Genomic DNA, 24,406 nt, shown 5'->3' on the forward strand with positions numbered 1-24,406 from the left:
TTTACCGGTTACACAATTTTTCAGTATCCCCAGGAGCAGGGTCAGCAGCCAGTGCACTCCTGGCCCCACTTCCAGGGAGCCCCCTGCCACTCCGCATTGCAGCCTCTGTGTTGGAAGCAGCAGCGCAGGGTGGCAGGGGGAGCCAGTTCAAAAACAGCTTCCAACACAGACCAGCTGCCTGACGCACTGCGCTACTGCCTCTGATACAAGGTGGCAGCAGGGTGGCAGCAGCCTCTGTCTCTGAGCTCCACACGGACGGAGGCTGCCCCACTGGATGCAGAGCAGCCTCTGTCTGCTGACAGCTTGGACCCCCTGCAGACAGGTTGGTGCTGCGAAGCAGCCTCTGCCCGCAGTGGGCCCAGGTTTGCTGTGGACAGAAGCTGTTCTGCATCCTGTGGAGCAGCCTCTGTCCACGGGGGTGCCTGAGTCCGCCGCAGAGAGAGGCTGCTTCATGGCAGCCTCTCATGTCATCCTCCTTCTCCTCTCTCCTCCCCCGCTGCTGCTTCTGATAAGAGGCAGCAGTGCAGTGGGAAGGCAGGTGGCACCACAGAACCGGTCATGTGGGGAACCAGCTTTTAAAACTGTTCTCACCAATACCAGCTCCTGCTCCCACCCCTTGCTGCCTCTGATATAAAGGAAGTGCATATAGTTGACAAGATTAACTGATAAGCCTAGGCTTATCGCTTAATTGTATAGTCAACTACATGTTGACATCCCTACCCCACACCCAAACTAGAAGAACACAGGAGGTCATGTGTGGGTGCCAGTCACTGAGGCTATGTCTAGACTACCACAGTAAGTCAACCTAAGTTGTACAACTCCAACTATGTGAATAATGTAGCTTTTATTGCAGTGTCTACACTGAACTGGGTCAATGAATTACATTCTCCTGTTGACTTACCTTAGTCATCTCTGGAATCCCGGAATCAACTGGCAAGCAATCTGCAGTCAATTTGGTGGGTCTTCACTAAACCTACTAAATTGATCCCCAGTGCATCGCCCACCACAGCAATCATCCAGCTGTAGTGTAGACATAGCCTGAATTAACTCAGAAGTGAAGACATACCCTTAAAGTTTCTTCAGTGTATGCCCCATTACAGGTTTATTTCTGGTTTTGGGCATATGAAGACAGCCTGCTTCAGAATCAAACTCAAATCCTCTCTCTCTTTTTTTAAGTGAGTTTGGTGCACCATCAAAGTACCAGGGCTTGTCCACATGAGGATAAAAAGTGTAATTTTAAAAACACATTACACTAGAGCCAGCAATCTGTGTTTTAACATGTTCGCTGATTCTGTTGTAAGCCTAGGCATTTTACAGAGGTCACTAGAGAGCTCAACTAATTTTCCCAGTCTAGGTTCTTAAAGCATGTTAAAATATGATAGTTAATGCAGCTGCAAAAATAGTGTGTATCCTAGGGTGGACAAAGCCCAGAGACTGACAATCACTGTTCATACTACAGCCTTGAATCCTGGTACATGTAAACATACTGATAATTATTAGAATGTCTTCCATTTGCAAGATGGGAACAGCACTACCATCATTTTCTTGGGGCAAATAATTAGATTTTTTTTCCCAAACAAGCCTTGGAGACTCACCACAACATCCTGGACACATCGTACTGTTATTTATATTTTTACCAAATCCCGGTTTGCAGTGATCTACCTTCATACCAGTAAGGGATCCAGAAATATAATGTATCTGGTGAATGTTATCTGAGTCAGTATTTTGGACTTCAAAGAATTGTTTAATCTTTGTGTATGCCTAGAAGTTTAAAAAAAAAAGTTTATTCAGATTCAAATTGAGACATCTAGCATGGCAACACAGGAACAAAAAAAGAGAGCAAAATGCTTCTTACACCTACATTAGATACCAGCATCATGAATAATGGAGTGGGAGGAGAAGCAGACTCTGCAGAACTGCTCAGTCCTTCCCTCTTTGCATAGATGGATTGGAGGGAGCAGAATGGCACAGGGATTGGGTAGCACCATGGCTCGACCTCCACCCACAATACACTCTCCAACATATCTCCAGCTGCTCAATAGGGAACATATGCTGTACCAAGAATAAAGCATAGAATACTAGGACTGGAAGGGACCTCGAGAGGTCATAGAGTCCAGTCCCCTGCCCTCATGGCAGGACTGGAACAGTTTTATAACATGGAAAAATTTTATCCTGCCTTGGAGCAGAAAAGGAACAAGGAGGGAAGCTACTTCGGATCAGCACAACAACACATTATCTCTTATTCTGGGCTCACAGCAAAGCCATAACTGAGCCCAACATTATCACATGGCACAAACATAAAGGTTTGTAGGATCTTTTAAAAAGTATGGGAGTATCTTACTGGCACCGCTATACCGCCCTCCAAAAAAAAAGACTTTTGGAATGAATAAAAAAAAAGTTTCTTGGGGTATGTTCTGTCTTTGATGCAAGGCATTGATTCCATTCTTTCCAGACCATTTTCCTGGCATTTATTCTCTAATATTCCTATTAGTTGTGCATACATTAACTCCAACAGTTATGTGGACCTGCTGTCAGACTCCTGACTCTGTGTAAGCACCCACTGAATCAGCTTAAGGGGAAACTGGGAGGGCAGAGGGATCATTATTAGTAGCAGCAGCAGACTGCACAACACATCATACCACACATACAGTTTTGAAAATCTTTTCCAATTAGCTGAGAGAGAAAAAAGATGAATGTTTGATCATATACTCTGAGTACACACTTCATGAATGTAATTGTATGCCAGTTTCTAGAAGAAAAATATTAAGAGGTACACACATAATGTTGATTACAGTGAACCAGATCAGACTGATGCTAACTTTGATTAGTCAGCATTCTTGCATTCTTGACATAGCTGTGCACTGGTTTTAACAGAAATTCACTATTTCAAGAATTCAACACACAGATGTATATGAATATCACCCAGCCCCTGTCATATATTCAGTGGGCCAGTTTTTGGAGTTTTATTTCAAAAATAGTGTGTCTATTTTCTTGCCCAGGAGAGAAGTGAGCATGGCCATTAAATACAAGAAATTAATAATGGGTGACTTGGTTTCACATTTACTTGCATGTAGGAACATGAGAATGTTCTACATGCAAGTAAATGTGAAAAATATAGTGGTGATTCCAGAGCTCCAGAGAAAAACAAATTATAACACTCAGAGATATGTAGAGGCAAGAGATGGCAAAACACAGTTATTCAGGTAAAGCAGTAGTGAATCAGTTTATATTGTAAAGGTATATTTTTTTTAAAAAATAATGTAATACTTGGGAAAGGTGCCAAAATGACAGCCCTAGAGAAGGCCTCTGGTTATCCAAAAAATGGGCACCAGCAAAGCTTCAAGCTTGTTTCTGAGGAGCCAGTTCTAGGATGAGACGGTAGTTTCATCTCTATGTCCAGCTGATTCTTGGTTTTCCTGGTGGTTTAAACAACAGGAGTGCCAATTAATGCCAATTGTGATTATGGCTGCCACCTATTATTTTGGTTTGCCAACAAAAGAGTGAGACTGATTTCCCTGCATATGGGCTTTGTATTTCTCAAAAAATGCAACACCTAGCAAAGTGTTTTTTATTTGGTGGGGGGGATGGTTGGATATAACCTTAGAATGAGTCCGTGTATAAAAGAACACTAAACTATACAATGCCATTGTTTCAAACTCTCATGGAAATACCCCAGATTCCTTATTAAATGCACCTGTAATGCAGTAACAGTTCTTTTCTCACTATCATGACATTTAATATAGCTACAGCATGAGAAAAATGTGATCAAGGCTTCAAAATATTGTATTTTCATTACTTTCTTAATAAAATGCTTATACCTTTTTGATGTAACTGGTGGAGTTTTCACATTCTGAGCTTTTACAGGGCTCTGCAAATGCCAGTGCAAAAGGGAAAACTGCAAATTAACAGAGAAATAGTGCTATTTAATATTTTAATTTGAATGTTTTATGTCAATATGGGGGGTCTAAAAAGTTTGGTCTCTTTGCAAATTCTGAAAGATTATAGGGTTGGTAGAAAGTGGGAGTGGAGAGAGGTGTAATTTAAAAAAAAACTGTGTTTTGTCATTTTTACCCTCCCTCTAGTTGCTTGATAATGGTCAGCAAGTTTGGAATCCAAGAACAGATGCCATGATTAGTTTTAACACATAAAGCAATCAGGCCAGGTCTATACTGGTGGAGAAAATTGATGCAAAATACACAACTCCAGCTTCATGAATTGCATGGCTGGAGTCAACGTACCTTGAATCAATATTCTGCAGTGGCCCCGCAGATGGAGGTCGACAGGAGAAATGCTTTAATCAGCTTTCCTTACTCCTTGCAACACTGAGGAGTACCAGAACCAAGGGGGGGCACCCTTAGCATTTGATTTAGCAGATCTTTCTGCTAAATCGAACCCCAGAAGATTGATCACCAGAGCACTGATCCTCTGGCAAGTGGAGATGTGGTCTAGGGAGACTCTCTGTACAGATGTTAACATAGGCAGTTATTCTGAGATGGTAGTTTGTGTTTTAAAATGATTTAGGATGAAAAAAAATAGTTTGCCAGGGAAACTGTTATGATTTTGATCTAAAATTAACTGACTGCAGGCCTGAAGAAAGAATTCCTCCTTCCCATCTCCCCCCTACCTGCATGATGAAGCTTTGCATAAATAACTGCAAGCAAAAATGTTTTCACTTTTTTTTTGCACTATTATTCCCCAATGCAGGATACCAGACTGCCAGGTATGGAAATTCTTGAAGCAATTTAAACCTATCATTTTAGAATCCCTCACTTAACTTACAGAAAGCAAAGAAAGTGACAGCAAATCTGAATTCCTTATCTCTACTGCCATCACAACTGTAGAGCACCTAGGTGTACATAGACAATCATATAATCTATTTGAAATTGCAGATATGGGCTTTTTGGATTTGTCCATTAATAAATCTTCTCAAGCACTTTAACCCCTCAAGTTGCACATCTAAAATCTGGGATTCTCTGGTCCAGCAATGCCTGTGATTCGGCCTGACCACATATGTTCCAGGATCACTGTGTCCTGGCACGCGGTCCAGTTGGACTGTGAGGTTGGACAGGGAGCTGGAGCACTGCTCGTCTGGGCTGCATGGAGAGGGGAGGGTTAGGGAGCCAGTGTATGGCTCAGCTGGACTGTGGGGAGGGAGGACAAGAAACCCAATGGCGGGAGCAGCAGGCCGGGGGGTGAGAGCAGGGGGCCTGAAATGATCTCCCTTGGTTCGGAAAAATCCCTCATCCGGGACCAGTCAGGTCCTGAGGGTACCAGACCAGGGAGGTCCAACCTGTATTTAACAAAGAATCACTCAAAATCTCTATTTCATTTGAAACTGGTATTTGAATATTCACGAGCAATCTCACATACACACAAAATGAACACATTTTTAAAAATGAACCATCCATATGTTGATTGATTGGTTGCAGCCCAGAAACGAAAATGAACTTATTTGTCTCTGATGTTGATGCTTGAGATTATAGGGGAAAGGGAAAACAGAGGTCTTCTGTTTTTTTACTCCATTATAAAATAAATACAATTATTGTAGGTGAGTAATTCAAGTAGAGGTTTTTAAATGTTGATATATATTTCCCTGGAATTAATATTAATTCAATATTAAAGAGTTTTCTGGATCCAACTTATTTTGGATATCCAGCATCTGTGAGTTTGGGTGACTTCTTTTTATGCTTAACATTTTTTATATTTTTTGTACACAAAATTACTGAACATTAAGCTTCTATGACATTGTTTCTTAAACTATTCCATGACACACCGGTATGCCACGAGGCAGTTGGAGGTGTGCCACAGAGAAAAACAGAGTTCAAAATGGCCACCCTTAAAAGAGCAGGTGATCTTTTTTTTTTTTTTTTTGGCTCAATAACTTTCCCCTGGTTTCTTCCCCCCCCCCCAACAAAAAAATCCTTCGTGTTCCTCATAAAAAAAATTATTGATTGGTGTTCCTCTGTCTTAAAAAGTTTAAGAAACACTGTCCTATGATCTTAGTTCACGGGTGTAAAAGCTTGATCCTTATAAACTGGAATTAATTGTCTAAACCTAAAATTAATCTCAGATATTTCTGGAGAACCTATTGCCATTGCATTCAGCTAAAACTCAAACTAGTCTCTAGACAGAGACTGAAGTTAAAAATATTTATGGCCTTTTAATATTAGTGTTTTCTGAAATCACAGAAGAATCTTGCCATTCGTTTCAATGGGAGCAGAATCAGAATAAAAAGAACTAGCAGTTAAGTTGTGAAAATGTTTAAAACCAAGGCAAACAAGATACTTCTCATAGAATATGGTCTATAGTTTTGACTTGGGAACACAGAGTATGTCTACACTTGCACCCTCTTTTGAGATAGGGATATAAATGAAGACATTCGAAATTGCAAATGAAGCCGGGATTTAAATATCCCGTGCTTCATTTGCATATTCGCATTATGGCGCTATTTTGAAATAAATGACGCTGTTAAGACACGGTTATTTTGAGAGAAAACCCTTCTCTTGAAATAACTGGTAAACCTCATTGTATGAGGAATAAGGGTTATTTTGAGAGAAGGGTTTTCTCTCAAAATAACCGTGTCTTAACAGCGTCTGTTATTTCGAAATAGCGCCATAATGCGAATATGCAAATGAAGCACAGGATATTTAAATCCTGGCTTTATCTGCAATTTCGAATGTCTTCATTTCCATTCCTCTCTCAAAAGAGGGTGCAAGTGTAGAAATGCCCACAGCTACAAAAGCTAATTTTATTACAAATATAATTATATTGTTCATTTTCTTGGCTACATATAAACCATGCAACATATTCTCATGTCATTTGAAAGTAACAGAATATTTAGTTGTTAGAAAAATATATACCTTACCCACAAACTGAAATGTAAGTTTGTGTGTTAGCATCGCCATTGTATCTGTAGCTGCATGGCATTGTGTATTCCACTGCCGGATCTCACACTGAAGATCACGGATTAAGTTCTCCATATTTTCTAATAGTTGTTTTTCAAATGAAGCAACTGCATTGGTTTCACAGGTTTCTGTTTTGAATTCAGATGACAGATGTATACTTTTCCCTGGCTTATGATAGACTACAAAAATGAAAATAAAAATTAAAATGATCTCTCAATTATATACACTTCCTGTTTTATCTGATCTATATTTCTCCATCTAATTAACTTGTACCCATGCATTAAGATTCCAGTATTGTCATTCTAGGTACGTCTACACAGGGGCACTATTTCGGGATAACATTAATTATCCTCAAATAGGGTTCTACATGTCTCAAGAGCACACCTATTATTTCAAAGTATATTTGAAATAATGGGGTTCTTATTCCAACTTTCTATAAACCTTGTTGCACAAGGATTAAGAAAGACACTGGAATAGCGATTTATTTCAAAATTAGTTCTGTGTAGACAGCACCAAATTTCAGAATAAGCTATTTTGAAATAAGCTACTCAATTTGCGTAGCTCAAATTGGGTAGCTTACTTTGAGATATGAGATACTGTGTAGACGTACCCTCTGTGTACCACTCTGAAGCCCAGAATATCTGTTGTCACTGTCAAATGACAGAAACAGCTACAAATATGGGTGAGAGCTCTTTTTATTCAAAATATCACAAGGTTCAATTATTTGAGGATTTGTGCTCTGTTACTACCCAACTGTTAAATTCTCAGCCAGACTGACTTTATGAAATATATCCCTGTGACAGCAAAGCAGATATCTCTGCCTTGACAAAAGTCCTAGATCAGCGTTTCCCAAACTATGGACCATGGCCCAGTACCGGGCCGCAGGAAAAAAATACCGGACCTCAGCGTGTTGCTGGGGTGTTCCGGGCTCCTGGAGTGCCTGTGTGGTGCTGGGTCCCCCAAGCTCTGTGTGGGCGAAGTCTGCAGCCGGATGTTCCGGCTCCCGGCAAAGGCGTAGCTAGGAGAGATCGGGGGGGGAAGGGAAGAGTAGGAGGGGAGAGCCAGCCACCGGAAGCAGCACTGGACAGAGGAATCGGGGCGGGCTGGGGAGATTGGGGGGGAGGCAGGCAGCAGAAGCAGAGCTGGCTGGGGGGGAGAGGCCTGGCGAGGGGAGATCGGGAGGAGGAGTAGGGGAGAAGCAGCTGCCAGAAGCAGGGCTTGCCTGGGGCATCTGGGCTGGCCAGAAGAGATTGGGGGCCAGTGGAAGCAGGGCTGCCGGGGGGCGTGAGATCGGGGGCAGGGAGCTGGCTGGGGAAGATGGGGGGGCGGGGAGAAGCAGCTGCTGGAAGCAGTGCTGGAAGCGGGCCGCAGGGCAGGCCAAGGGAGATTTCCCCTCCCCCTCCCCCGCAAAGCACGAGTCCGGCCTGGTGATTCTATTGCCCCCCCTCCCCCCCCCCGGTCCCTCGAGTTGTTGCGAACTGTCTGTCTGGTAGACACACTCATGCAGCCTGAGTACATTTACCAGCCAGGCACTTCGAAACTACAAACTGATACATCTAGTAATAATACAACTTACCTAATGAGAAAATACCAGACATGTTATATGTCTGGTATTTTCTCAGTTTGTTTTGTATGTGTTTATATTTTTGGGCTGCAAAAAACTATACTGAAAAACAAGGGTTCCAACTAAAGTAAAAAGTTTGGGAAACCCTGGTCTAACCAGCTTTCTGTCTGTCTTACATTCCATTTATCCAATCCATATTCTTTAATTTGCTGGCAAGAATATTGTGGGTGACCTTATCAAAAGCTTTGCTAAAGCTGGCACTGGGGGCTTTGGGAGGACCAGAAACAACTTATGTGAATATTCATCATTTGATTAATGAATATGCAAATATGCAAATGAATGTTATCGGTCCTCCAAAAGTTCGTGAATGGATTTACTGGTCCCCGTGTCAAATATTTGGGAACCCCTGTCCTAGATCATTGTGATATCATAGATAACTAAAAAAAATCACCATCTTTCTCTACAACTAATGTAGATGCAACAATTTCCATTGTTGTATGAAAGAGACTGCAGAGATGGTGAATTGCTTGGCTCAAATGCCACACCCATGTAACAACATGGGCTTTCAGTTACTAGTAATATATATAGTGCTTTATTGCCATCATAGTAGCTAAACTTTGATATATATTCTCTTGTTATGTATAATTCCTAATAGTTTATTTTATCCTCAAAAAGTAGTAAATGGAGTGGGGGGGGGGAACACTCTGAAATGAATGCAATAAAGTGTTACTGCTGCAAAAAACAAATACTAAAAAAAATCAGGAAATCTTAGAGACTAAGGTTGATTGGCTAATGTAAGTACAATCACACTGTATCTATGTTATGGTCTAAGAAGAAGAAAGTAATACATTGAAGTTTTACATTCAGAAAGTGAAACTAGAAAATAAAATAAACATATGAGTAACATAACTGTATTAACATTGCCTGAGCAACCTTAACTTTTGAAATGTCCTAATTTTTGAGTACTTACTCTGACAGCATTAATGCTCAGTGTTCACTCCAACTGGTAAGCAAATGGCTTGGTTAACTTCCTATAATATTGCTGTCTGCAGACATACACTCTCCCAGATGAGATGGAGCAAGGTAACAACAGCATGTAGGCAGTAACTGGGTATTTAAGATATTCTATTGTTTAATTTTATGAAGTGCAAATTGAATCTCTCTAGTCCAGCACTCTTGGGACCTGACTGATGCCAAACCAGAGAATTTGCTGAACCACGGGAGGTCAATATTGTCTAGCAGCATTACCAACACTTCCACTGCTTACTGGGCTCTTCGAAGACATTTGGGGTAAATTAAAGCTAAACAATAGCTCAGAACACTGAGAATCAGTACTGAGTGCAAACTTTATGGGACTGTGGAAAACTTGGTCACACCCACGAAAACTGAACATCTAGCTAACTAAAATCATCCCAGAGCACGGATGTTGCCAGACCAGAGAGTGCCAGACTAGAGAAATTCAACTTGTAGTTAAAATGTAATGTATGAACAGTGAATCAGTCTAAATCAGAACCTCATTTCACGAGGCATAACGGAGCGGTTGATAAAGGCTTCCCTTGTTGACCGCAGCGTATCCAAACTGCCCCGCTGTGCCGCCAAACAGCTGAACGGCACAGCACTGTGGCCATTTTGATGTAAATGAATCGGCGATTATTTAAATTGCCGCTTCATTTTCCTATGTCTAGTAAACTCATCTACATGGCTCCGTCAACGGAGCCATGTAGTCTAGACATACCCAAATAGTTATATTAGTATTTTTTTCTTTGACTTTTTTTTTGAGGGGAGGGGAGGAGTGTTATCCTAGTTTCTCCAAAGACAATACTTAGTCATTACTCTAGATACTTATCTCCACCTTTATTTTGCTAGTAATAAATTAAACAAGACCTGATATCCATACTATAAAGCATTCATTCTTTTCATATTTTTATTTGCTATACTGTAAACTTATTCACCTAAAAGATCTTCTCGTAGTCCATGTTTGTTATGTATAAGCATTTCTGATGTCTCAGATCAACAAATGCATTGTAAGGTCCCATAGAACATATGTATTTTTAATTAATGGATTTTTTTCACTTTGTACTTGGGCATACTGTATCTGTTCAACAGTTGCATGCAGGCTCCAGCTTTCAATTTACTGACAGATTGCAAAATACTGAAGCTATTTCAGGAATAAGGTTTAAAGTTGATAGAATCAGATTCTTATTTTGTTATCTTTTAGCAAAATGTTAAGCACTTTATGTAAACGTGAATGAGAATTGCTAAGTGCTCAGCACTTCTGAAAATCAAACCACTTAATAAACAATAATAACCTACAATCTAACACTTTTAATCCATAGATCTTAAAAGTATTTTACAAAAGGAAGTTATTCCCATTTTCCTGGTGAAGGCATTGAAGCATGGAGAAATGAACTCACTTGTCCCAAAATCACACAACAGCTCAGTGGAAGACTCAAAAACACAATCCAGATCTGCTGACTCTTATGTCAGTGCCCTAACTAATCCTAAATTAGGATTTAGGAGCTTCACTTTGGCATCCATTTTTAAAATCTTGGATCTTATTTGTGACATCATGATGCTAATCTCAAGGAATATTAATATCCCCCCCATCCAAATATATTTTGAATAATTTCTACAGCAATTGTTCTCAAAATGTGGTCCCCAGACTAGTAGTGATCTATGACTGTCTTTGCAGATAGGTTGAGAGCTCAGGGCTCTGCCCCCCTGCAATGGGGAGCCTGCACTGGTACTCCAGACCAACTTCCCCCCCTCCCGAGGTTGGAGCATCCACTGAGGGGGTGGGGGAAGAACCTCACTAGTCAGATGCAGCTTCACGCACTGCCTGGTAGCTTTCCCTGCTGCTCCCACTGGCTGGAATCACATCCAATGGGAGAGAGACGCAGTGCCTGAGATTGGTGGGAGGCATGGAGCTAGGTAAACATCCTCCAACTCCCTCCTGTCCAGAAGCCTCACCACATCCTTTCATGCTCCACCCTCCCACCAAGACCCCTACCCCACTTCTGCACCCTCCCTTCCCTCCACCTTGTCCCTGCACCCTACCTCACTCCCAGACCTTTCCTCTCCAACCAGTCCTCCACCCTACCTCCCACCCAGACCACCTGACCCCTAGCTCACTCATGCATCCATTTTGTCATCATGGGTGCTTGATTTGTGGTCCATGGAAGATCTGCATTGAGTGAGCCATAGGCCAAAAAGTTTGAGAGAAACAATTCTATAGGATCTAAACTGCTGCTACTATGCCACAGTTATCTTGATTCCAGGTATTTTAACTGTCTTGTTGTGAAGTACTGAGTGAGTCTTAAAAGATGCTTAGAATCTTCAGCTCTCACTGACTGCAATGGGACTTGAGACACTCAGCACCTCACACAAGGTGTTCAGCTCAGACCATATGCTTGTTTTCCACAAGAGCTGTTATATTAAATTTGCGTTTGAAGGTAGTGCAAGTTTTCCTGAAATTAAATACAAACATATACAGGGGCTGCTTGGAAAAAGGTTCAGTCTGGTAAGTTTGTGATCAAATCATTCTGAAATAAAAATGGAATCCAAATGTACAAGTGAGGTATGGATCAAGATAATATGCATGGTACTGTTCCCTTCATATGGCCACCAGGTGGCAATGCAGCATAGTAATTACTTGAGCTGCTTAGGATTTTGAAGTAAAGAAATTTTATATTACATTTTTTTCATTCTGCAGATGCACACCAGAAAACACCTACTATCAGCATAATTTAAGATGTAGGAATTTAATATGCTGGCATATTACTCAAAATATCAATCCATATTACATACCTCACTTGCCGTTTTGTCATCCTGGATGTGAAACTTTTCAGATTTCAAACTAGAAGACCCATTAATTCATTCCCTGTCTTGACAGAAATGTTCCATAGTAGTTACAATAGAGTCAACACAAAGGATCACATTTGGAGGGGAAAGGCTAAAACCTGAGATTTTACAGAAGCTGATCTGAGACTATGGAATATCCGTCCAGAAGAAGTGAGAAATGATCACAGACCTCCCTATCCTTCAAAAAAAAGCAACCTCCCACTTTCCCCTCCACACACACACTTCTTTAGCCTAACATTTCTTATAACAATAGCTACGAAAAGATAAAAAGGAGGAATAGAAACCCACATCCTCTTAAACAATTCTAGAAACCACTTGTAAGGAGGGAGAAATCTAGTCCACTTGTTACAGTTTAAAAGCCTTTTCTAAGGGTGTATCTACACTGGAGGGCTTAGTTTGCATAGCTTATTTCAAGTTGAGCTATGTCAATTGTGTAGTTTATTTCGAAATAGCTTATTTCAAAATAAGGAGCATCCACATAGCACCTATTTCGAAATAGAACACTTTTCCTCTGACTTCCCTTACTCCTCATACAATGAAGGTTACAGGAGTCGGAGTAAGAAGTTCTCCAGCTTGACACTATTTTGACACTATTTTAAAATAACTGTCTGCTGTGTAGACACAGGATAAGTTATTTCAAAATAGTGTTGCAATGTAGATGTATTCTAAGTATGGTTTAATCATGAGTTCAGATATTTCAGTGAAGCAAATTTGAATACAAATAAAATAATAATGTATTTTAATAACAAATATGAAATTAATGCTATGGTAAAACAGCATTTGAATAAAAATTCAGAAACAAAACTAAGGTTTTACTTACCATAGACCATGAAACGGATTTCTGTTGTCACATCTTTATTGTTATATACATATATGACATTGCAGATGTAACTTCCGGAGTCACTCCCATGAATGTTATAAATCTCCAGGCTACCATCATCAGTTAAAACAAATCTTTGTGATTCTAGCAATAAAAAATAAAACATTTATGCTTGCTCTGTGGGTTCCAGTGCATCATGTGAACTATGTGTGACAGTGCTCCCTACATTCCATTCTTCTCAAAACACAAATGATATTAATAAATAGCTACAGATGAAAAGATAAGCAGATGGTGGGATATGTGAAAAACTTATTTGGAGAACATAGATTCCACTATTTAGTGAATACAAACCAATAATATAATGAAATGAAAGTAGGCTATTATGTTAGACACAAACTTAGTTCTTAGGCTCAGGGTATATCTGTACAGCAATCAGGGGCTGAGTTCACACTTGACATAGACATACCTAAGCTAGCTTCAGTTTAGCTAGCTTGTGAACTTGAGCAGTGATGCTATGGCATTGCACATTACAACACTGACAAGCCCTGTGAGTATCTACCTGAGGTGGCAAGCAGACTTGTACAGCTCTCACAGAAATGAATACTACAAGTCAGAGTAAAACTCTACGGCTACGTCTACATTGGCCCCTTTTCCGGAAGGGGCATGGTAATTTTTGAAATCGCAATAGGGAAATGCGCGGGGGATTTAAATATCCCCCGCGGCATTTAAATAAAAATGTCCGCCGCTTTTTTCAGGCTTTTAGAAAAGCCGGAAAAGAGCGTCTACACTGGCCCCGATCCTCCGGAAAAAGCGCCCTTTTCCGGAGGATCTTATTCCTACTTCGAAGTAGGAATAAGATCCTCCGGAAAAGGGCTTTTTTTCCGGAGGATCGGGGCCAGTGTAGACGCTCTTTTCCGGCTTTTCTAAAAGCCGGAAAAAAGCGGCGGACATTTTTATTTAAATGCCGCGGGGGATATTTAAATCCCCCGCGCATTTCCCTATTGCGATTTCAAAAATTACCATGCCCCTTCCGGAAAAGGGGCCAATGTAGACGTAGCCTACGTGTATGTATACTCAAGCTGCAATGCTCCCTGTGATTGCACCATCATTAAGGAGACTTCCATTGATTTCAGTGGGTTTTGGATCAGGCCCATATTGAACTTTTCATCTGAATATCAAAGCACTTTTCACAGGCTGTATTATTTCTGCTTTACCATGAATAGAAACTGAGGCACATAAAGAAGACATTATTTGTCCAAAGTCACACAGCACGTCAATGATAAAAAGGGCATATAACCCAGGTCTTCTGACTTTCAGTTCATTGTTCATCTAGAGGGACTAATTCACCTGGTAAATGAGCTATAAACAGAAAACTGAAGTCTCTTAAGTCTAGGAGAGCTTCAAGTATTGCAAAGTTTGTTTAAAACATTAAAGTCATGTCTACACTAGGAAATTATTTTGAAATTAGTAAATTTGACTTAACTCCCAATTTAACAAATTTGAACTAGTGTGTCCTCACAACAGGGAAGCCCTGAAGTTAGTTTGAATTAATCTGAAATAGCACATCCACACTGAATGGAGCCTACCTCAGACTTAGAGCCCCTGGAAGCAATCTGGAGAGGGCACCAGGAGAGCAGATACTTCCTGTGGCTGCTAGATCAGGCAAGCTGCGACACGTGTTTGCAGGGGCTCTTCGATACAGCTGTGTCTCACAAGGCACTCCTCCACTGCATCCCCCATCACGGGACAAAAAAGGGACACAGTGGGCATGCACCATCTTGTGCTCTGGTTGCCCGTGCAGATGCCACAGCACTGACACCATGGTGCCAGAGCTACTGCAAAACAGCGCCAGGCTCACAGGCCTTGTGCTATGCCTCATGGTGCGGTATTTTCAAAATGCCCACATGTTGCTTCAGCAGGACGATGTCGAGGATGTGGTCAAGGAAAATAAACCCCAGCATGGCCTGTGGGCCCTGGTCACCCAGGTCATGGTGCTCCTGCTGCTGCACATGCCCCTCAATCCCCTGGACCCTGTTGAATGCTGCTTTTGATGGAGGGAGATGAACTCGGACTGGTGCAACTGTATGGTCCTGCATGGATGGGACCATCAGCAGTGGCTGCAGAACTTCTGCATGTAGAAGGCCACCTTTCTGGAGCTCTGTGAGTGGCTCACCCCTACCCTCAGGCAACAGGACATCCGCATGAGTCCCACCATCCCTGTGCAGAAGCGCATGTCCTTTGCCCTGTGGAAGCTCGCCATACTGGACAGCTACAACTCCATCGGGAACCAGTTCTGTGTGGGGAAATCCACAGTCAGGGCCATGCTCCTGCAGGTAGCCAAAGCCATCAACCACATGCTGCTGTGGAGGATCATCACTCTGGGAAATGTGGACACCATCGTCAACAGCTTTGCCACCATGGGCTTTCCAAACTGTGGGGTAGAGGGAGCGTAGATGGCATGCACATCCCCATCTTGGCCCCTGACCACCGGGCCTCAGAGTTTATCAACCGAAAGGGGCAATTCTCCATGGGGATGCAGGCCCTCATGGATCACAAGGGGCCTTTCACCAACATCAGTGCTGGATAGTCAGGTAAGGCGCATGACACTCACATCTTCCACCTTCTTCCAAAAGTTGCATGCTGGCACTTTTTTCCCCAACCACACCATCAGAGTTGGATAAGTACACATGCTCGTAGGCTACGTCTACACTGGCATGATTTTCCGGAAATGCTTTTAATGGAAAAGTTTTCCGTTAAAAGCATTTTCGGAAAAGAGCATCTAGATTGGCAGGACGCATTTCCGCAAAAGCACTTTTTGCGGAAAAGCGTCTGTGGCCAATCTAGACGCACTTTTCCGCAAAAAAGCCCCGAGCGCCATTTTCGCGATCGGGGCTTTTTTGCGGAAACGAAATCTCTGCTGTCTACACTGGCCCTTTTGCGCAAAAGTCTTTTGGAAAAAGACTTTTGCCCGAACAGGAGCAGCATAGTATTTCCTCAAAAAGCACTGATTTCTTACAGTAGGAAGTCAGTGATTTTGTGGAAATGCAAGCGGCCAGTGTAGACAGCTGGCAAGTTTTTCCGGAAAAGCGGCTGATTTTCCGGAAAAACTGGCCAGTCTAGACACAGCCATAGTGATCCTGGGCGATGCGACCTACCCTGTGATCCTCTGGCTCATGAAGCCCTACATAAGCAGCTTGGACCCCAGCAAGGAGGAGTTCAACACCAGGCTGAGCAGATGCAGCATGGTGGTGGAATGTGCATTCAGGGATTTAAAAGAAAGGTTTGGGACTCCCCTCACCTGTCTGAACCTCAGTGAGTGCAACATCCCCTTCATGGTGATGGCCTGTTGTGTGCTCCACAACCTGTGTGAAAGAAAGGGGGAGACTTTTCTGCCAGGATAGGGGGGATGAGGCTGAACATTTGGCCAAGGAGTTCAAGCATATGGATATCAATTCCATCAGGAGAGAACAGCAAGGGGCTTTGCTCATCAGAGAGGCCCTGAAGGACAGTTTCATGGAAGGCCTGTTCTGAGACTTACCCCCTTGCCTCTCCACAAGGGCCCCCTGCATTTCCTCTGTGTGCCTTTCATCCCTCAGCCTTATCTTTCCCTGCCCGCCCTTCCCACCTCCCCTGCAGAGCAAACAATAAAGACATCTTTTTTGGAAAAAAAACAGGACTCTTTATTTGAGCGACATATAACAGAGGAAGGAATGGGAAAAGAACCTGGAATGGGGAGAGGGGCTCAGGAATAGGGCTGGAAGTAGTGTCTGCCTTTGGGTGGTTTGGAGACCCCGGCTGCTCTACAGGTCTCACTGTCCCATGTTCAGGGGTCCCAGTAGCTCCTAAGGAGCCTTGGAGGGAAAGCCATGGGGCAAGCAGGGAGGTGGCTGGTGGCCTGCCCCATGGACAATGCCATGCACTCGATCACCTAGATGAGGGTGGAGAACACAAAGTCATGCTGGCATGCCAGCTTGTCCCAGGTAGAATTTCTCAGCCCCTAGTCATCCCGGCGCTCCTCCCAGTCGGTGGCCCACTCCTGGTACTCTTCCTCGAGTCCCTGGACAAGGGACTTACATGTAGGCCATCCACTCCCTCATGACCTCCTCCAAGGTGCATTTGCACCTGTTGATGCCACTCAGTCTGGTAGATGGAGTGGAAGGTGAGGGATGGACTAAGCTCACAGCTGACCCAGCTATGAAGAAAAGTGACAAGGGTAGTCATCACAGGAGATGCTGTGTATGAAGCCTTACCCTAATCTCTAAGCAATACCAAAGGTCTCAGTTCAGACGGTGACAATGTGCTTTGAGCAAGGCCATATGTCTTCTAGACTGGGGGCACTTTCCAGCAGGTGCACAGATGTCCCAGGGGAGCATTGCAACACCCATGGCCTGGGGACAAGCAGGCATGGGAGGGGAGGATGGGGCAACTTGGCTTCCTTCTGTGTCCTGCACACACCGGGTCCAGTATTAGTGGTGTCCTGCAAAGAGAGAACTTCTATTCCTGCCCACTGGAGGGGTGGTTGCGGGGAAATAGCAGACACTGCTTGCCAGAGAGAGAGCTAATGGGTTTTCCTTCTCTTCCTCTTCCCAGATTTCCATGAATTAGATCAAGCCTCTCTGCATCACCGTTTTTTACCAGGAATGGATGCTGCCTGAGTGTGGACATGATCCTGGGCCATGTGTGGCACATGTGTGGTTCCATGACCCCAGACTACTTAGTGGTGGCTTGTCATGGGAAGGTATCCCACCACAGAGGTCAGAGTAAGGCAGGCCTTTCCAAAACCTTGTAAGAAGGACTTAGGGGTTCCTGTGTCAGAGCATCATGGAGCTGAGTGCTCTGAACTGGTGCTCCATGTGCTGACATGTGAACAAGCTGTTGCGTGACCCATAGACTGAGAAAAGAGCATGCAGCCCCTCGCAGCTCATTGCTTGCCCCTGCTTGTGGGATAGGGAAAGAAAACTCACCTGAAGTGTCCTCCCCAGGTTTGTTGGAAGCCTGGGAGACATCCTAGTAGGGAGGGACCAGCTCACAAGTGAGGAGCAGCCCCTGGCTGGCCGCCTCCTCCTCCTGCTCATCCTCCTCTGCCACCCCACCCTCCTGCAGGCTGACATCGGGCATGTTCTGGCCACTCAATTAAGATGGCAGGGGAGGTGATGGGCCTCCCCATTTCCAGGATGGCATTGAGCTGTTCTTAGTAGTGTAAGGTGTGCAGTGCTGCCCCAGAGCATCCGCTCTGCTCTCTGGCCTTGAAGTAGGACTGCCACAGCTCTTTTATTTTCATGTGGCACAGGTTGAGGATCCTGGTGTGCCCTTTCTTGGCCAGGCTGGCGGCTATCCTGTCATAGATATCTGTGTTACTTTTCTTGGAGCAGAGATTCCAGAGGTTGGACTCCTCCCCAACACCTTGATGAGGTCCACCAGTCCAGACCAGAACTCTTCTGCATCCCTGGGCAGTGGAGACCATGGGAGCAGCAAAAGTGCTGGCAGTGTTTGGGATGTCCGAGGACATTGGGGTCACTCATGACTCCCTGGGGTACTCTCTTGCACAGGGCTTGCAAAACTGGCCATGTGGGACAAGCCCTTCTCCTGCTCCCGGGACTTTTACAGTTCCGCAGGAGAAGGAGAACAGTAGAGATGCCTGGTGTGGCCAGAGAGATCAGAGTTGCAGCTGCAAGAGGCCTCTAGAGGCCAATTATTTCAAAATAGTGGCACCGGAGTGTCCCCACTACCATTATATTGAAATAACTATTTCAAAATTAGCATTACTCCTAATGAAATTCAGAAGTACAGATTTTGAATTCTGCGTTTCGAAATAACAGGCATGGTCACGTAGACATTCTGCTTATAAATTTGATGTTGGGGGGTATATGTGTTATTTTGAACAAAAGTCATAGTGCCGATCAGAGCTAAGAAGTTTAAACAGTAGCTAGGCTACATCTACACTGCAGGCTTTTTGCACAAGAACTGTTTTGTGCAAGAGTTCTTACGCAAAAGGTCTTGTGCAAGAGTGCGTCTCCACTGCCATGTGCTTTTGTGCAAGAAACCCCTGTTGCCTGTCCACACTGCCTCCTTGCGCAAGAGGGCTTATTGCTCATGGGGAGAGGAATAACTCTTGCGCAGGAAGCCCTCTGTTTCGACGCTTTACTGTAAATTTACTTGTGCAACAACATGCATGCAGTGTAGATGCTCCGCAAGTTTTTGCGCAAGAACGGCCATTCTTGCACAAGAAGCCTGCAGTGTAGACGTAGCCTAGAGGTTTACAAAAATGAAAAAGCACTTCAAATTTTTTTTTCAGATTTTTCCTCCACACAGAAATTTTCCATGGGGAAGTGATAAGGACCAGAGGCCCTATTATGCCTGGGGAATATATTGAACTTTTTTTAACAAAAAAAAAAAACAGAACAAAAAAAACGCTTCCATTGAAATTAATGAAAATGTTTCTGGGGATTGATGTTTATAAGACTATGATCTTGTAGACACAATCTAAAGATCATAATTACCGGGGCTTGACAAGTGGTGGTGAACTCCGCTTGCCAGCCGCGCGGTTTGGCACGCTGCGCATCCACTGATCGTGCTGCGGCGCAGTGCCAGGCTAAATTCTACTCACCACAGGCGAGTAGATTGCCCTAATTGTTGAGCCCTGATAATTACAAATTAGAATAACCTTTCCGGTGAGCATGAATAATAATCTTCCTTAGATTTTTTTTAAGATTGTACATATGAACATCAAATATGGCCAAAAGCAGAAATACAGAAAATTCTAACTCAAAATTGTCATTCCAGTACACTCCTAGATTTAACCTCAGTACAGATGTCTCTAGGCTTTATTGGAAACGATCATATACTTTTAACTTATTACTACTGTTCCCTAATTGAGCTCTGAGTGAAAAGCAAGCCTGAAGTTCCAAACATTGATGTATTCTTACATTTGAAGATTCAATATGATCAAAAAGTGAGCCCAGTCAGGATGAAATGGGGAGAGATTTTGGGACCTCAAAAAAGATTGGGGAGGCGGTTCTTTTTAATTTCCTTACATCACATTTTGGTCCCTAGTTGTCTGCTCTTTTCTTTCCTTTCTTTTCCAATTTTCCCTCTTTCTATTTTTTTACTTCATTCTTTCTTTTTCTCTTTTTGTGTTGTTTCTAGCACAGCTTCTTTCATATTTTATGTCTTTCCTACATTTAAAACTCATTCTCTTCATTTCCCCCCCTCAAATCAGAACACAGTTGTAGTCAGTTTCTGTCAGAACTCGTATATAGAAAGCATCACAGTCAACTTCCTTCTCCATCAGGTTGTCTACACATGGCGCCTAATCACAAAGGAAAGATGACCAGAATCATATGGTTGTAAACAGTTTACCTTTTCAGACAGTTATCCACACACAACTTTAGAGTGCTGATTTGCCCGCTGTTGCTGGCAGAAACTCAAACTCCACAATCTTAAATAGATATGGATCGACATTTGCCCCGTAGAGGAATGTTTCCTTATAATATTTTTTTTCTTTTTTACCAATAATTTGAGCCTTAGAATTTTACCGACTATCTTTCAAACTGTTTATATTGCTCTCTACTTATAACTTCTGATTTGTTATTTTTCATCAGAATGCACTTACGCTTTCTATCAAATACAATACATTTATCCAAAATCCTCTTGTTTGAACATCCTGTTTCAGTTCAGCTCAGTGCAAAAGTCATATTAAAAGGTGTAAATTAGCTGCAAATGTTAAAAATATAATTACCTTTGGTTATTAATCCTATGGGACCGGTCCACTGATATTTTGGATCAATGATTCTCTGATTTAACAGCTTTTGAGTCAAACATTTAAGAATTAAGTCTTTGGAATTAATGAGAACATATACTGGAACTAAAACAGAAAAAAAATATAATTAGATAGACTGAAATCAAAATGAATATAGACAAGGAGAGACCCAGAAGCCAAGGAATCACACTTCATAGTAGCTCTGAGTTTGAAATACTGACCTGACTGAAAATCAGAATTCCCATTCTTATTTTGAGTAGGCACAAAAAGAGCTTTGGTTTCTAATGATGTCAGTCCAGACTGTGAATCTAGGACTACAATTATCACCCACAGTTAGTATGCATCTACACAGCACCCTAAACTCGAAATAAGATATGCAATTTGCACTATACAAATTATGTTTCTTATTTCGATTCTATTTTGAAATTTGAAATTTGGCACGTCTACACAGCGCCAAAATTTTGAAAAAACATATTATTTCGAGACATCCTTTAACCCTCGTGGAATGAGGGTTACAAGGATGCTGAAATAGACACCTGTTATTTTGAAAAATATTTCAAAATAACAGGTAGCTTGTTAAGACACAGGGTAGCTATTTTGGGATACCTCTGGTATCCCAAAATAGCTGTTCTATATAGACATAGCCTTAAGGAATAAGCAACATGAGAAGATATAAAAACAAAAACACCCTAGATTAACAATATCTATGAAGTGTTGGAACACTGACTAGTACAAATAGGAACATAAAAACTGCCAAACTGTCTCAGACTAAAGGAAGGAACAGAAAAAGTAATCATTAAGTGATCCATCTCCTGATCCCAGCTTTTGACAAGGAGAGGCTAAGGACACGATCCCTGCCCATACTGTCTAATAACCAATGATGAGCTATTGTCCCTGAATTTATCTACTTCTTTTTAGAACCCTGCAAAAGCCTAGGCTGTCACAACACCCTCTGGCAAGGTGTTACACATATTGACTGCACCGTGTGAAGAAATAATTCCTTTTGTTTTAAACCTGCTACCTATTAATTTCATTTGGTTACCATTAGTCTTTGTGTTATGGGAAGGAGTAAATGACTCTTCTTTAAGTCTTCTTTTTTCACACCAGTTATGATTTTATAGATCTCTGTCATATCTCCCCTTGGTTGTCTCTTTTCCAAGCTGAAAAGTCCCAGTTTTATTAATTGCTCCTCATATGGCAGCTGTTCCATACCCCTAATAATTTTTCTTGCCATTTTCTGAACTTTTCCCAATGCCAAAGTATATTTTTGAGATGAGGCTACCACATCTGCATGCAGTATTCAAGATGTGGGCAAACCATGGATTTATAAAGAGGCAATAAGATATTCCATGTCTTCTTCTCTATCTCCTTTTTAATGATTATTAACATTCTGATTGCTTTTTTGACTGATACTGCACATTATCTGGATGTTTTCCAGAGAACTATCCACAGTGATTCTAAGATCTGTCTTGAATGGTAACAGCTAATTTAGTCCCTATCATTCTATATATATTGTTGGGATTATGTTTTCCAATATACATCACTTTGCATTTATCAACATTAAAATTCATTTGCCATTTTCTTGGCCAGTCACATAGGGTATGTCTACACTACCCCGCTAGTTCGAACTAGCGGGGTAATGTAGGCATACCGCAATTGCAAATGAAGCCCGGGATTTGAATTTCCCGGGCCTCATTTGCATAAGCGGGGCGCCGCCATTTTTAAATCCCCGCTCATTCGAACCCCGTGCCGCGCGGCTACACGCGGCACGAACTAGGTAGTTCGAACTAGGCTTCCTAGTTTGCCTCCTCACTGCTTACCTCCTCACTGCTTACCCCTTCCTCCAGATGGTTTACGAATATGTTAAAATGGTCCCAGTTCCCAGTATGGACCCGTGGGGGACACCACTAGTTACTGTAACTATTCAGACACAACCCCTCTCCCTCATCTCCACTGGTGTCTAGCTAGCTGGACATACCCCTCTGCTTTCCCTTCTTCCTTGACCTTAGTTCTCTTAGGGTATGTCTACACTACAGCGTTATTTCGAAATAGCTTATTTTGAAATAATGCGTCTACACACAAAATGTAGCATTTTCATATTTCAAAATAGTGCGTCCACAGAGTGGACGCTAAAACGCATTTAAGGCCGGCTGGAACCAGGTCCAGCAGGGCATCAAGTCAGGAGTTACTTTGTGTGGCTGCTGCCTGAGGCTATCTGAGGCCTGTGCTTAAAGGGACTCCCCTGAACAACCAGTTCTCAGCTTTCCCTGCTTGCTTGCCTACCTCGATGAGGGACTGCAAAGCATTTTGTCTCTGTATGCTCTGGTTGCCCTCAATCGGGACACCACAGCACAATGCAACATGGAGCCAGAGCTGCTCCTGGGCACTCTGGAGCTTCTCGTGGATGCGTTGCTGCGAGCCTGGCTGCACCTTCTGCAGGCTGCCATCCGGGAGGTCCACTGGGGTGCTGTCAGTATCCAGGAGGCCCTGCGGCAGAATTTCCACCCTGAGGAGCACTAACAGCCTCCCTGGTCTGCCCCATTGAGGGCTTGTGCCTCATTCCTCCTTCACGTCCTTCCACTTACCCCTCCCTAACTTCCCTTCCTGATGTAAAATAAAATACATGTATTTTCATGAACACAAACTCTCTTTATTTAACCAAACTTGGGTGGAGGGAATGAAACTCTGGTGAGACTGGAGGAAGGAGGCAGGAGAGGGGAAGAGAGAGGGTGGGAGAGGAGAGAGGGAAACCTGGGCGGAGGGAGTTGGAAGGGGGAAGCAAGGGGAAGAAGCAGGAGGAGAAGTTCAGGGCTCAGGGTTGGGGGTCTCGCTGGACCAACTTGATTTTCATGCGAACCTGCTCCTGGGTTTGCATGTGGCCTTTGGTGGCCAGGCTGGCAGCTATCCTGCCATAGATGGCCGCATTCCTCCATCTAGTACGGAGATCATGGACGTTGGGGGCATCTCCCCCAACCTGAATAAGGTCCATGATCTCCACCCTGGACTAGGAAGGCGCTCGCCTTTTCCACGCCCTGGCAGGCTCCTGGGGAGCGGTGGAGGGCTGGCTGCCAGTGGCTTGCTGGCTTGTGTTTTGGGGCCACTGGGTCAGGAGCAGTGACTGCTGGCTCTGGGCTGGCAGGCTTGGAGCTAGCACAGGCACTGTGGCCAGAATCAACCCCTTTAAGGGCTCTTGGGAGAGAAGGAGGGAGAGAAGTGTTCTTGGTTGAGGCTGGAGTGGCCACCAGGGCACCTGAGAAGGCTGGAGGCCCCCTATTTCGATATAAGTGTCTACACAGAACTTATTTCGAAATAGCTATTTCAAATTTGGCATTATTCCTCGTGGAATGAGGTTTACCAAATTTGAAATAAGCGCTCCGCTATTTCAATTTAATTTCAAAAGAGCAGATTGGCTGTGTATACGCTAGTAAAGTTATTTCAAAATAACAGCTGTTATTTCAAAATAACTTTGCTGTATAGACATACCCTTAGTTACAATT

General features: G+C 43.0%; 1 protein-coding gene across 1 annotated transcript in view; it reads right to left on the reverse strand.

The window, feature by feature from the left end:
- The window catches only part of LOC102462555 (zona pellucida-binding protein 1-like), a 56,419-nt gene that overhangs the window by 19,054 nt on the left and 12,959 nt on the right, over positions 1-24,406 (reverse strand). The window contains exons 3-7 of the mRNA XM_075921585.1: positions 20,889-21,014; positions 13,151-13,294; positions 6,866-7,084; positions 3,819-3,895; positions 1,596-1,761 (exon numbers count right to left, since the gene is read on the reverse strand). Of these exons, the coding sequence (XP_075777700.1) occupies positions 1,596-1,761; positions 3,819-3,895; positions 6,866-7,084; positions 13,151-13,294; positions 20,889-21,014 (732 nt within the window). The remainder of the gene's footprint in view (positions 1-1,595; positions 1,762-3,818; positions 3,896-6,865; positions 7,085-13,150; positions 13,295-20,888; positions 21,015-24,406) is intronic.

The sequence above is a fragment of the Pelodiscus sinensis genome, chromosome 2, assembly GCF_049634645.1.
Source record: "Pelodiscus sinensis isolate JC-2024 chromosome 2, ASM4963464v1, whole genome shotgun sequence".
Taxonomy (NCBI): domain Eukaryota; kingdom Metazoa; phylum Chordata; order Testudines; family Trionychidae; genus Pelodiscus; species Pelodiscus sinensis.